Raw genomic sequence first — 13,052 nt, 5'->3', positions numbered from 1 at the left:
CATTTTCCTCTTCATATCCATGCAACAGACTACTGTACTGTGTTACAGATTAGCTATATTCTTTTTCTTTTTTTTCTCTAACACGTACTTTTGTCCAGACTTCTGTATTGGTTTATTAATAGAGTAAATTTTATATACACTAACAGTGTATACACTATCAGTATAGGAAAGATTAATCTTTATTAATATTAATCTTCTTTCCTCCTTCTACGTACAATTACATGGAATAATCCCCCATGCAGATTTTTTTTTTTAAAAAAAGAATACCATATTACAGATTTTTTTTCCCTTTTCTATCTCTCTTTTTTTTTTTTTAAAGAATACAACAAATAAGCATACAAAAAAGGAAGGTTGGCCCACTATTAATTAAACCTTTAAAATTACCATCCACTCACTGAATTGCAACAATTTCTTCCAAAAAAAAAACTTTTTGTAAATAGACGAACTTCTTTTTTTTTTTTTTGCCTTTCTTGACAGTAGATTATGACCATGATATTTGCTGCTAGGGCAGTATTTTGGCTTTGACTTATTTTTAAAAGAACAAACTCAAAAACACAAGTTAGTTAAGGCAATATGCTTTGCGGTGTAAACTATGTATTGCTGCTTTATACTCTGTGTCTCTGTCTGTTGTTAATCATGATGGAAAAGTACAAGGGTGCAATAATAATCTTTTACCATATACGTAAACATTTGTTTTACTCTGTTATTATCATAATCAAGGCCTAATTAGATGGTGCTTATCATAATCACGGCCTAACTGGATGGTGCTTAATAATAATATGTAGATGATTTTTTCAATCCAAATTTACCATCATCAACATATTATGTCTAGAGAGTAGAGATTAACTAGCAGCAGCAGCAGCTAAAATTTTTTGTAAAAGTGATACATGGATCACGTTACCAAAAGCCAAGCTGCCATTTGGGTGACCATGCACGCCTATGATTCTCCTTCCTTCCTTCCTTCCTTCCCCTTTATATATATCTACTATAAGCCTCTCTCTCTCTCTCTCCTATTAGTCTATTGCCTTCTTCATTCATTCACATTCCATTCTTCCTCCAAACTCATAACCTTTCATCAGATCGGTTCAGTTTAATTCAAAGGCTGACAATTTCGTGTCATTGCTTGCTTTCTTTTTTGCCTATCCACATCTTCTACTTCTTCTTCTTGCTACCCTTTTTTTTTTTTCTTATACTCTTCTCATTTGCAACTTGGGAGTTGAGGTAGAGTTTTTTGTTTTTTAACAACATAGAAGTAATGTATAGTTGGGAGAAATCGTTGAGAGAAGAGAAATCAAGGAATAATCCCAAGAACCCTTCTTTTTCTTCCAGCCTTCTTGATGAAATCTACCGTTCAATAGATGGATATGATGAAAAAGGGGAGGAGTGGAAGTTAAACAAAGAAAGAAGTCATGCAACTTCCATCAAGAAGCACAATGGAGGCAGAGCAAAGTCTAGTAGTATTGTGGAAGATGAAGAAATGGCGAGCCTCAAAAGGGCTTGCTTGATTGAGAAGTGGATGGAGAAAAAAGTCCATGAGAAAGTCTCTTCTCAAAGAAAAGAGTTGGACAACGATCCTCTCTTCTTTAGTTCAGGTTCCAGTTCCTCTGATTCTAGTTCTGGTGGACTTTCATCATCAGACACTGAGTTTTTTGCCTCGATAAAGACTAGAAAATCTTGTTTTGCATCATCGAGGCCTAAACCTGTTAGGACAAGTGTTTCACCACGAAGGGGACAGCAAAAAAATGAGTTTTTGATGTTTAGCAGAGATCAGGAGTCAGTTGAAACAGAGGAAAATCTGATCAAGTCGAAATCCAGGGCCTTAAAGATCTATGCGAATTTGAAGAAGGTGAAACAGCCCATTTCCCCCGGTGGCCGACTTACCAGCTTCATCAACAATCTTTTCACTAATGGACATTCCAAGAAATCAAAGGCTTGCTGTGAAGATGCAAATGCTGAGAAGAAATCAAAAAAGAGCTCGTCCATTAGTCAAGTATCTTCATCAGTTTCAACTTGTTCATCAGCTTCTTCATTTTCGAGATCATGTTTGAGCAGGAGTTCACCAAATTCAAGGGCTAAACTCAATAACGGTGCTAAAAGGACGGTCAGGTTCTGTCCTGTTAGCGTAATTGTTGACGAAGACTGTCGGCCTTGTGGGCACAAAAGTACGTATGATCAAGATTCTGACAGATTTGGTAAGCCACCATTAATGTCACAAAATTCAACAGCTCAGAGGAAAACTGAAGGGGCTGCTGCAGCTGCTGAAAGAGACAGAGATAACTTGAAAGCCTATCATCAGAATCACAAGAAGGAGAACTTTGCCATTGATAGAATGATTCAAGATCATCATGAAGAAGATTATGACGACGATGATGAAGATGCAGCCAGTGATTCGAGTTCTGATTTGTTTGAAATTGATCATTTGGCATTGTTCGGAAACAATAGATTTTGTGAAGAACTTCCAGTCTATGAAACTACACACCTTGATACAAATCGGGCTATTGCTAGTGGCTTGATTCGTTAGTTATTTACCCCATCAAGAAAAATGATTGCTGATGATGTAAATGTTTGGCTTTTTTGTTATTTGCGATTCAAATAATGCTCAGTACTTCTATGCTTTTGATCAGATACACTTTTTTTGGAGTATTTTTTCAGCTGGTTCTATTTTTTTGTTTCTTTGGAATTTGATGATGTAAAAAATTATGGGATGTAAAAAAGCAGAGGTGGAAGACAGAGACAGCTACTGAAAAAGAGAAATGGGGTGGGTGATTGAGAGCAGATCCCCAAGTGGGCAGGAGAGTGACAGTTTTTGATAAAACAGAGGAAAAGAAAAAGAAAGAGAGGGCAAAAAATGAAGATTCGAGATCGAAATGAGAAGCAATACACAAGGTGGGATTGGTATTTTGGGGTAAAGGAAAGGGAGATCTTCGACCATGGGAACAGGGAAAGTTGAGAGCTTTTGCTTTTCTGTTGTTATTTTTTCTCTTTGGAATTGGAAATTTGGAAATTTTGTTCCACAGACTTTGCTTCATCAGGCTGTTTCAAGTTTTAAATCTCACAGTACAAATCCCCAGGATCAAGAAAAGTCTGTTCCATTCTAGTAGCATTTGGAGGATTGAGTGCCCACATGCTCCAAAAAATCTATCAGATTGGTTATTAAATTTATAAGAGATTGTTAGGAGACTTATCTTTACTTTCAGGTCAAAAAAAACCAGTCCTCCTCTCTTTCTTTCTTTGATCACACTCAAGCTTTTGGAGAATGTGTGACTAAAATAATCCATTGTCTCATTCGAGATTCGACATCTTCTGGGACCATTTTCTGCCAAAGCTTCCATTGGGAAGTGGCTGGTGGGGGTGGTATCGTAAAACCAACAACAACAAAGTGGTGGGGGGCTAAGGAAACATCATCAAGGATCATAGAAGGCTGAGCTGCATGTAATTTGTGTATTGAGCTCGTCTGATAATGCGAGATAGAAAATGAGAAACTAACATATGTGGTTTGTAGTACGGCTGTTGAGACTAAATGAAAACAATTGATTTGTTACTACTGTTACAATTGATGAATCACTGATTAAGGCCTTATCATCAAAAACTGGGAAAATTTCTCCAGGAGTTGTGAGAATCCCAAATGCCAAATTTGCAAAGAAGTTTTCCAAGTTCAAACTTTTTCTCATGCACATAACTCCCCTAATGGGATGGGCCTAATCGACTGCAAGAAGTAGTACCGTAGTAGTAGTGGTGCTAGTACTACAAATTAACAGCAGAGAGAGTCATTTGAAGTTCAAGTGCACCTATATTGACTATTGTACCATATGTATAGTTGGACAGTCCACCAGAAAATGTTCTTTAATCCTGCACTGGCAGTAGGCAATTTACAGCCAGAAACCAGCCTGCAACCTGTTTGGTACAAGTGAGAGACACAACTAATACATTGGTAAAGGCCCTAGCATCCTTCACAGAGTTTCATTAACCTAATTGGATAAACAACGAAAAAGTCCCCAGTGGTATAGCTATCTTACAGAAAAGCCTCTTATGATTTCAACTCATACACATCGGTACCTCATGGTTTGAAGTAAAGTGAAAAATCGACGAAAATTGTTAAATTTAACCCGTGTGATGTAAACGCGCCAGAAATGCGCCTGGTTCTTCCAAAAAATAGTTTTTTAATGCAAATTTTGACCTGAAATACCTATTTTGCCCCTCATACCTTAATAAAACAACCATGATTTTTCCTCAAATTTGCTCCAAACTTGTAGAAATCGACGCTTTTTACTTATATTATTAGTGAATGAAACTAATGAATTAAAAACCGTTTGTTTTAGGCTATTTTTGGCTTATATTATTTGGGCATTTCTGTCATTTTACTCAAAACCGTTTGTTTTAACGATTTCCATTAATGTTCAAATTATTTCAAATCATGAGGTACCAACACGTATGATTTGAAACTATAGGAAATTTTCTGTAAGATAGCTATACCACAGGGGGCTTTTTTGTTGTTTACCCAAGCTAATTAGATTGAAGTTAGTTTTGGAAATGCTCTTAACTTGAAGGATTTAAGGAAGTGAAACAGATGGAATTATCTTTGTGCAGATTAGTACTCAACTGTTCTATATTTCTTCGCCATACCTTCATTTAGTTTTATAGTTCTGTATTGACTTTTGAGGACTCAACTGGATTCGAGGGCATGTTGATGATCCGGGAATTGGTCATTCAAAAGTGAAGAGTCCAAGAATTCGGCCATTAGTTGCAATATAATCACTCTTTTTTTTCCGGCGTTCAAATAGTCCATTTTTTTCTGACTGCTGCAAGATAAACAAAGCTAGCCTTTGTAAGTTTGCCACCAAAATCATGGCCTATGAACATTTAACTACGTGATGGGCATGCAAATTGCAAAATAAGTTGTGTTTTTTTGGGGGGCGGGGAAGCATCTTTCTAGTCAAAATTGTAACAAGATCAAATAATTAGAGACAAACGAACAAGAACAACTTGAATTGTTTAATTAGATGGTGGACTTTTAACTAAGTTCATCGATTTATGTAGTTGCAGGAAGTGTGGAATAAGGATATTCTAGCAAGTGTTAGGACTACTTTTAATAGTTTAGTATGTTTTATATTGAGTTCGAAAAGGTTCTTTCCGCACCAATTTCAGTTTAATATCTAAGTTTGTATCAAAAGCTGCGTTTGCATCATTCCTTTGAGCTTCCTCTATAGGGTGGGTGAAGTGCAGAAGTGGGGAAGTTGGCTGCAATTATGATGAGAAGAAATTTGTGGCTTCATGAGATACAAAATTTATAGAGTTTCTGTACATATATATCCAAACCTGTATAGAGTTTGACCATCCATTGGACTTCAATTTTGCATGTTGAACCTATCCTTATCCCACAACCTCCTACACATTCATGATTATATTCCTCTGATCATTGCCCTATTTATTAATATTCTCAATCGTCAGGTTGAACTCATGCTTGCTTCAGTTGTTATCTTGCTAGCTAGCTGCTTCGTTGGTTGAATCGCAATTCTTGGAGAAAGCCCTGTTTGCACGCTTGATTGTTGATTTCGAGTAGAACATTCATGTGCAACTGAGGAAATTTGTTAGGTAAAAGGGCATATATAAGTTGCTTACAAAAAAAAGTGAATGTATAGGTTAGGGAGATTAATAATTTTATGATCAACCTGTGTGATGCATCTGATGCAAATATTTTGTTCGGATTGAGCTTTCTAAAGAAAAATTTTTACGTTTCATGATCACATTTTTCAATTATCTTTTTACCTCGTATATATCAAATCGTTACAATATATTTTCCTACAAAAACTCTGAAAAATAGCAATCCAAATGGTGTTAGATGTAACACTTTCTAGTTTTTAAAACTAATGCATCTGATTAGACAAGACACCATCATCAAGAGACCGTCTTTCTTAGAATTAGGATGACATCTCATTGCAAAATGGAAATCAGAGAAATGGAATGAAACAGGTTACTGGATTACAAAGGCATCACGCATACATACGATAATACAGTTTAATAAATGTTCACACAATAAGAATACTTATTATTATTACTATTATTATTATTATTATTTTGTTTCAAAAATGAATTCATAACTGTTTGGTACACCACATTCCAATCATAAAAATAACAGGAGGAGTAAAATAGGTTGGTGCACCAAACATGTTCTGGGCACATTCCTACGTGTTGCATATTACAATGATTTTAAGATTTTGTAGTTTGTAGCCATTTCTGTGACAACAAATCCAGTTCCTGTCGGGGAAACTAGGTAATTTCGCATTCAAAATACAACTAGTGAATTAAACCTATTAAGTAATTCTCAAGAAAGATCGTTAAAACAATCTCCTTAGACAGAATTACCATACTAAATAAATTCCCAAAAAAGGCTAGAGAGGTCACAAGTGGTCCCACTTAAAATCTAGTCTCCTATGACAGAATTTACGTATACGGTATATTATCACAATCAGACCCGGGTATACATAAGCACTACATACACACGAATAAGAAAATACATCCAAATGAACTGTATAAAACACTAAAAAAAGAATTATTTATAATTCTTTCTTCTCCCAAATTATTAAGAACGGGTCGCTTAGACAGTGTCCGGAGATTAAGCAAAATTAGCCGAACTCCGTTATCAATTTTCGGATGCGTTCTTTCTTTATCTCTTTTATTTATTACATATTTATTTGGTAGTTTCTTTTCAATTGTAGTATAGCATTCAATTGGTAGTTTCTTTCACAATTTTTTACTTTTGTGGCATAATATTCATCCCACATCGGTGAAATTAGAAGTTGAGGGGAAGTTTATAACTCTCAAGCCATCCTTGGAATCGGTGGAGTTTATAACTTCCCCTCAACTTCTAACTTCACCAATGCGGGATGAAAATTATGCTACAAAAGTAAAAAATTGTGGCTTTGGAAAAATCAACGGTTCCTACTTTTTGCTCCAATCTTGATGCATGAACCGAACCCCAAAACCTCCAGATGTCAATATCCTGTCAACAAATCTTGCTTAGTTACTTTCAATCAAAATTTGGTTTTTGTTTCCTACTGATTGATAATTTAGGCAGCATAGGGAAACTAGCTTATGGAGATCAACAATGAAGATATAAACGATTTACCTTGATTTGTAAGATGGAAAAAGAAACGTGGCAATCAAACTATTGCTTATATTTAAAAAAAAAAAACCACTTTTTTCAGTAGCTTCTTGCTATGCAAAACACTAATTATCGAATTAAAAGAAGATTAAATTCCACTTTTAAATTGAATTGCACACTTTCAATTAATTAAGGTATCAGCATGACTCGTTCATGAAAAACTTGAATCATTCGGAAATCAAATCGAACATTCTCAAAGTTAATACTTTGTTATGTTTTTTTTTTTAATTTCTTTTTCATCTCTTTGAAAGTGATTTGCGAGAAAATCAGAAATATTTCATTTTTGTCCTTGAAAAGTCCGATTGCAGACTTTATTTTATGCATAATTTCGGAGAAAAAAATAGACAGAGTTATAACTTATAAATACAGCGTTTTTGGCATATACATTGATACATACAATACAAGTATATATTGTTCATACTGTTGAAGTTTCCACCAACCTTTTTGTTCCCAAGTATATGCCCTTTCTGGAGACTTTAACGTAAAATCTTCGACAAATTCGCACACTTGTTTGTTTCAGGACAAAGAAACTTAAATCTCACTTTTTCTTCCTGTAAATATACTTTTGTCCAATGGATGGTCATTCTTTTTTTTTTTTTTTTTTTTTTGGCCTTCCTGCAAAAAGAAAAATTCCATTGTACTAGAACGTTATAATAATCGTTTTCTTTTCCCCACTGTAAATAGACTTTTAATTTGGTATTTGCAAAACTCCACTTGGATTGCATTTTTGTGGGAGAGTTTCAAGAAACAAATATTACTATAGCACTTTATTGGAAATAGTTGAGTGAGGTAAAAAATTGATTAAATATCAAAGAACATGTTAAAAGAATCATCTAGTTTCCATTATTTCATTTATATCTTAAAAAGTTAATCTTGAATTTATAAGTAGTAGTACTTTTTCCTCAGACACTAAAACCCCATTATGCAATACTATATGTATAATGCAATGAAGAATTTTTTTTTAAAAAAAAAAAATTCCCCCCTGCAAATGTTTTGAGAGGTTTTAAAGAATCTTTTCTTTTGTTGTAGCTTGGAAACAAAACTACAAAAGAGTAAAAGACTAAATGAATGCATCCAAAGGAATATAAGGGCATCGGCTATGGGATTGTTGATTGATAAGTAGACAAAAAGCTCATTACAAAGTCCGAAAACAGATGAGTACTGCTGTACATTATAAGCACAAAAGTGAAATCTGAAGATCTCCAAGAATCGATACAACCAAGGCTGCAGCTTCATCCTTTGCTCCCAACTGTTGTGGTTGTCATCCATCCATAAGAGAGGAAGCAAGATCTCGAAACCAGTTCACAGTAATGAACGAGAGTGTCCAACCACAACCACCCAAGCTGGTCAGAGAGCCCAAGTTCATTCGTTGCTTCAGCTGCTGTAGAAGCGCCGGGGATTGCATGGTTATGGGATCCGCCACTTCTTACCAACAACCTGCACCTGCAAGTATCCAGCTGGAGAAACAGGTATGTTGTTACTATTTTAATTCGAATTCATCATATAGTTTTCCTTGAACTTATCCAACCCTGTTCTCAAGTTCTAATTTGCAAAAGAAAAATTTCAACCGATCGAGAAAAACTGTAAATGGTTTAACAGCTTAGAGCTAGAAGTGATGATAAGTTGTTTTCTGATAAATTTGTTACGTTGCTCTACTAGGTGTTTTGGAACGATTTTTTGATTGTCAATACGACTTTTTATTTACAAAAAGAAAGCGTAATGGATCTTCTAGTCCATTTCTTGTATAATTTCCTATCCTAACAACATCTATTAAATCATTTTCCGTCCCAACAACATCTATTAAATTGCCGTATATCTGTGTACTATTAAATTTGTCATATATCTATACTATTTCTTGTTTCAATATCTATTAAATTGTTATATGGATCATTTCATGTTTCTAATATCTATTAAAACACCTCCATATATCTCTTATATCGTATTTTAAAAAGAAACTACTACAATGGTTTAGAGGCTATTTTTATACAATAAAAAATGGGTGTTCAATTGCCTGTTGGTTGTAGCCCTGCGTGAATAGTCCAGCGGCAGCGCCTCTCACCAGTGAACCTTAAGGTCACAAGTTCGAGTCTCCGCTCCGCTGAATTCCTCCACGCACTTAACATGTTAGGGCTGGATTAGAACGCCGGACCCAGACCCCAGAAAATTAATCGGATCCCATAAAAATTGACCTGAACACCCCTGTATCGACCAAAAAAAAAATAAAAAATTGCCTGTTGGTTGTGGTTTTGTATAGTGGTTATCTTGCGAGTCTCAAACGCTATAGCAAATTATAGCTCACGAATTGCTGTGCGTGAGCCCCCAAATGATAACCCCCAGCAAGAGAACCAAAGTCAAATAATGCCGCTGCCTTTTCTCCAAAGCAAGGCCCAACCAAAGGCATAAATACTGCCCTTTCTTTCATATAAATTCTTGTACTAAGCAGTGTAGAGGGCCACCCTAAAACGGGTGGCACCTCTCCAAAAATTGGCGTATGCCACTAATTGCGGCGAGGACACGGTATTCTTTAGTAAAAGGCGAAAGAATAGTTCGCTCTGTGCTCACCGCGTAGCTGCGTGGTCTTCTTGGGGTGGCGTTGGACTCCTTATATAACTTCTGTCTGCTCCATGACCACTATATTCTGTCGATGTGGGACAAAGAATTCTATCGTTCCTTAATTACAGTAGACTCCTCTTCCCCTCCCCCTGCTACTTCTTGAAACACGTGCACCAAAGCTTACTTCTTCTCCTGATTTCTGACTCTCTTTGATTTGCCAAAAAAAAAAAAAATTTCATAAGTTGGCAGCGATAGAAGCCGAACTCCAAAAGCAAAGAGAAGTAAGGAAATTGTACAAGATGCAGCTAGAGAGGACACGAGATTACCTAAGGAACTGCCTTCAAATAGCGCAAGACAATGGTTTCTTGGACATATTTACTGGCAATATCAGAGATAAACCCCAAGAATCCCAATCCCTTCTCCCACCTCATGCTATCAACAGCCTTGTTAGCAGTCCCAGAGGACCACAGTCCACAGCGCAGCCCCATCCACATACCAGTCTTGCTGCCCTCATTGCTCAAGCAAAATTGCTCGGATGGTACATTGAGCCCGATGAGGTTAGAGAACATGGAAATTTTTGCTTTTCTTTTCTTTGCCACGATAGTAATAGTAGTGTCCATTGAAAATAGCTTGAACTGCAAGAAGTAGTAGCTCAGGGAACGACAGCAGATGTATATAGGGGAACATGGAGAGGACTTGATGTTGCAGTGAAGTGTATCTTCCCCAATTTATTCGAAACAAATGAGCACATGCTTGGCTTCTTTGTTCAAGAGGTTGAGACATTGTCGAGGCAGCGCCACCCCTTTGTGCTTCAGCTGATGGGGGCTTGCCTTGAACCCCCAAGCCATGGTTGCATAGTCACTGAATTCTTGAGTACAACTCTCAAAATTTGGTTACACGGTCCGGGCAGCAGAAGGAAAGAAAGAATGGTTCCCCTTCCGCCCCTCGAAGACAGGCTACAAATGGCCCTAGAGATTGCTCAAGCAATGCAGTATCTTCATGAGCAGAAGCCTGCAAAGGTTATCCATCGTGATTTGAAACCTAGCAACATTTTTCTTGATGATGACATGCACGTAAGGATTGCAGACTTTGGCCATGCTCGGTTCTTGAATGATGGCGAAAAGGCACTCACTGGAGAAACAGGCAAGCATGCAGTAGCATTCTTTCAATACGTGTAGTAGGCATTGATTTCACTATACACTGAATCAGTTGATAACATTTAACCTTAGGGCAATGTGAAACGTGTATGAAAATCAGTAGTTTTGGTAGATATAACTATTATTATTGAATGAAGTTTTGATTTTTCAGGTACATATGTTTACATGGCTCCGGAGGTAGTCCGTTGTGGACCTTATGATGAAAAGAGTGATGTTTATAGTTATGGTGTGATACTCAATGAGCTGATTACGGGTGAACATCCATACATTGAAACAGATTATGGCCCTTCAAGGGTATGTTGAAAACTCTTAGCTTATGTGTACTGAAAATTTCTAATTCAATTCCCAAATTCAAATTGTATTAGCATCCAGACAGTTTCTTGTAGTTTCAAATATTTCCTATGCTAATCAATGAGTGTATCCTTTCAATTCTTGCATGTTCCTGAAAAATGCATTAGAATACTACTCATCCTGCTTCTTTTTGCTTGACAGATAGCCATGGAAGTGGCAAACAATGGACTTAGACCGGCGCTTCCAATGCATGATGCTGAGAAACTAAAAGAGCTTCTTGAACTTATTCGAAATTCTTGGGATGAAGATGCAGCAATAAGACCCTCCTTTGCAACCATAACCTGCATCCTCAGAAGTATTAGAAAGAGATTAGCGGATGCTCAATAACTAGTTTTTTTTATCAGACGACAAGAGTTAGCCTAGTCTACTTCTACTCCTACTTTTACTCCTACTCTAGTCTACCTAGGGGCTACTATTAAGATACCCTTTCTTGTTATGAATAACTAATATTAAGTTACTCTTTCTTGTTTTGTCAGAAAAAAAAAAAAAAAACTCTTTCTTGTTATACTATCAAGAGTTTGAACCAAATAATCATCTGCATGCAGTGCAACAGTGGTAATCATTTCCAAGTAAGAACATATATCTAAAAAGAGATCCATTCAAATTGAGAGGCCTGAGCAGCATTTTGGAGTAAAAGATTTAAACCATGCAGGATTGGCTCAGTTCAATCTCTTTTCAAGGCCCAAGATTTGATACCCTTGAATATCACTAACTGTATGGGCCCCCTGCGCTTACAAAATCCATTATTCCATTAGAGTTTAAGCTTGCGTCATGCAATGAAATATAAATATGTAAATCTTCAAATAGAATGAGATCATATTTTTTACTATTGAATCCTAGAGAGCAAGATGATTTAAGCTTACGTCATGCAATGAAATATAAATATGTAAATCTTTCAATAGAATTAGATTCACGTTATAAATGCCTTAAAATGTAATATGCTCGTCAAATTGCTCGTTTTTGCTTTGGTGTTATAAATCTTTTTTTACACCGATAGCTATAAAATATGAGATTCAAATTTAGATATTGCAACAAACATTCAACTTCATTAGTGTACAAGTTGACGGTGTAAAATAGACATCTTCATGGTATTTTTTCCTAACAAGAATGATCCTTGCATACTTTTGAAAGGCCGCCAGGTTCGACATCTGTTCTTAAACAAAGACAGTTCCAGCTAGCGTGGATGGCGGCAATTTAAACCTGAAAAACTGTTGTCTTAGTGTCGCAAAACTTCAACTAAACTTTTACTAAATTAGAGGTAGAAGTCAAGACGAGCAAGCAAATTTTGAACGTGAATATTTAATTCATACCCAACATTTCATGGAGTCTTTACACACACACTCGTGTGTAACCATGGGTCCACTGAATTTGGTCTACAGGTTACAGGACCACCGCACAATAGCTCCATGCTCTAAATAGGAAAACACTGTGGAGTAAGCAAATGAATTCATGTTGGATGTTGCACTATAAATAAGATGACTACGAAGGTGTTTAGTTTTCTATTCCGTATTTGATATAAATTGGTATCGGACTGATAAACCCTATTATGAGCATGAGCTTTAGTCGTTTTTCCATGTATGTTTAGTTTAAATGTAAAATGAATTTTATTTCATTAAACGGTTTGAAACTCAAATTATAAGTGAGGAACGAGAATAAACAAGATTTAGCGGTTGCATTTTCATTGAATGATATACATTATGGTTTATCAAAGGAAAAATCTGTCAAAACGTCCTCCACATTTCGTTAAATGAATTTTTTCATCCCTCACTTTTAAAATGATGATACTTTACATCGCTTATAAAATTGGGTAGGTAAAATTTGATCCCAAT

The 13,052-nt window shown here is 36.1% G+C and overlaps 2 protein-coding genes and 1 non-coding gene across 3 annotated transcripts; 2 read left to right on the top strand and 1 right to left on the bottom strand.

The window, feature by feature from the left end:
• The first annotated feature begins 947 nt into the window (after window positions 1-947).
• LOC113706617 (protein BIG GRAIN 1-like A) lies at window positions 948-2,623 on the top strand. Its single transcript, XM_027228543.2, has one exon. It carries the CDS (start codon window positions 1,256-1,258, stop codon window positions 2,519-2,521), a length of 1,266 nt encoding a protein of 421 aa, XP_027084344.1. The 5' UTR covers window positions 948-1,255; the 3' UTR covers window positions 2,522-2,623.
• A 5,701-nt stretch (window positions 2,624-8,324) lies between these two features.
• LOC113707049 (serine/threonine-protein kinase STY17-like) lies at window positions 8,325-11,728 on the top strand. The gene is made up of 5 exons (XM_027229204.2): window positions 8,325-8,631; window positions 9,958-10,272; window positions 10,345-10,858; window positions 11,024-11,166; window positions 11,365-11,728. Exons 1-5 carry the CDS (start codon window positions 8,473-8,475, stop codon window positions 11,548-11,550), a joined length of 1,317 nt encoding a protein of 438 aa, XP_027085005.2. The 5' UTR covers window positions 8,325-8,472; the 3' UTR covers window positions 11,551-11,728.
• On the bottom strand, window positions 9,614-9,733 carry LOC113707541 (U5 spliceosomal RNA). Its single transcript, XR_003452265.1, has one exon. It is a non-coding gene; the product is annotated as a U5 spliceosomal RNA (small nuclear RNA).
• Window positions 11,729-13,052: the final 1,324 nt, after the last annotated feature.

This window comes from Coffea arabica, chromosome 8c (assembly GCF_036785885.1).
Source record: "Coffea arabica cultivar ET-39 chromosome 8c, Coffea Arabica ET-39 HiFi, whole genome shotgun sequence".
Classification (NCBI taxonomy): domain Eukaryota; kingdom Viridiplantae; phylum Streptophyta; class Magnoliopsida; order Gentianales; family Rubiaceae; genus Coffea; species Coffea arabica.
The sequence above is the reverse complement of the archived record's forward strand: the minus strand, read 5'-3'. Positions and strand labels throughout refer to the sequence as shown.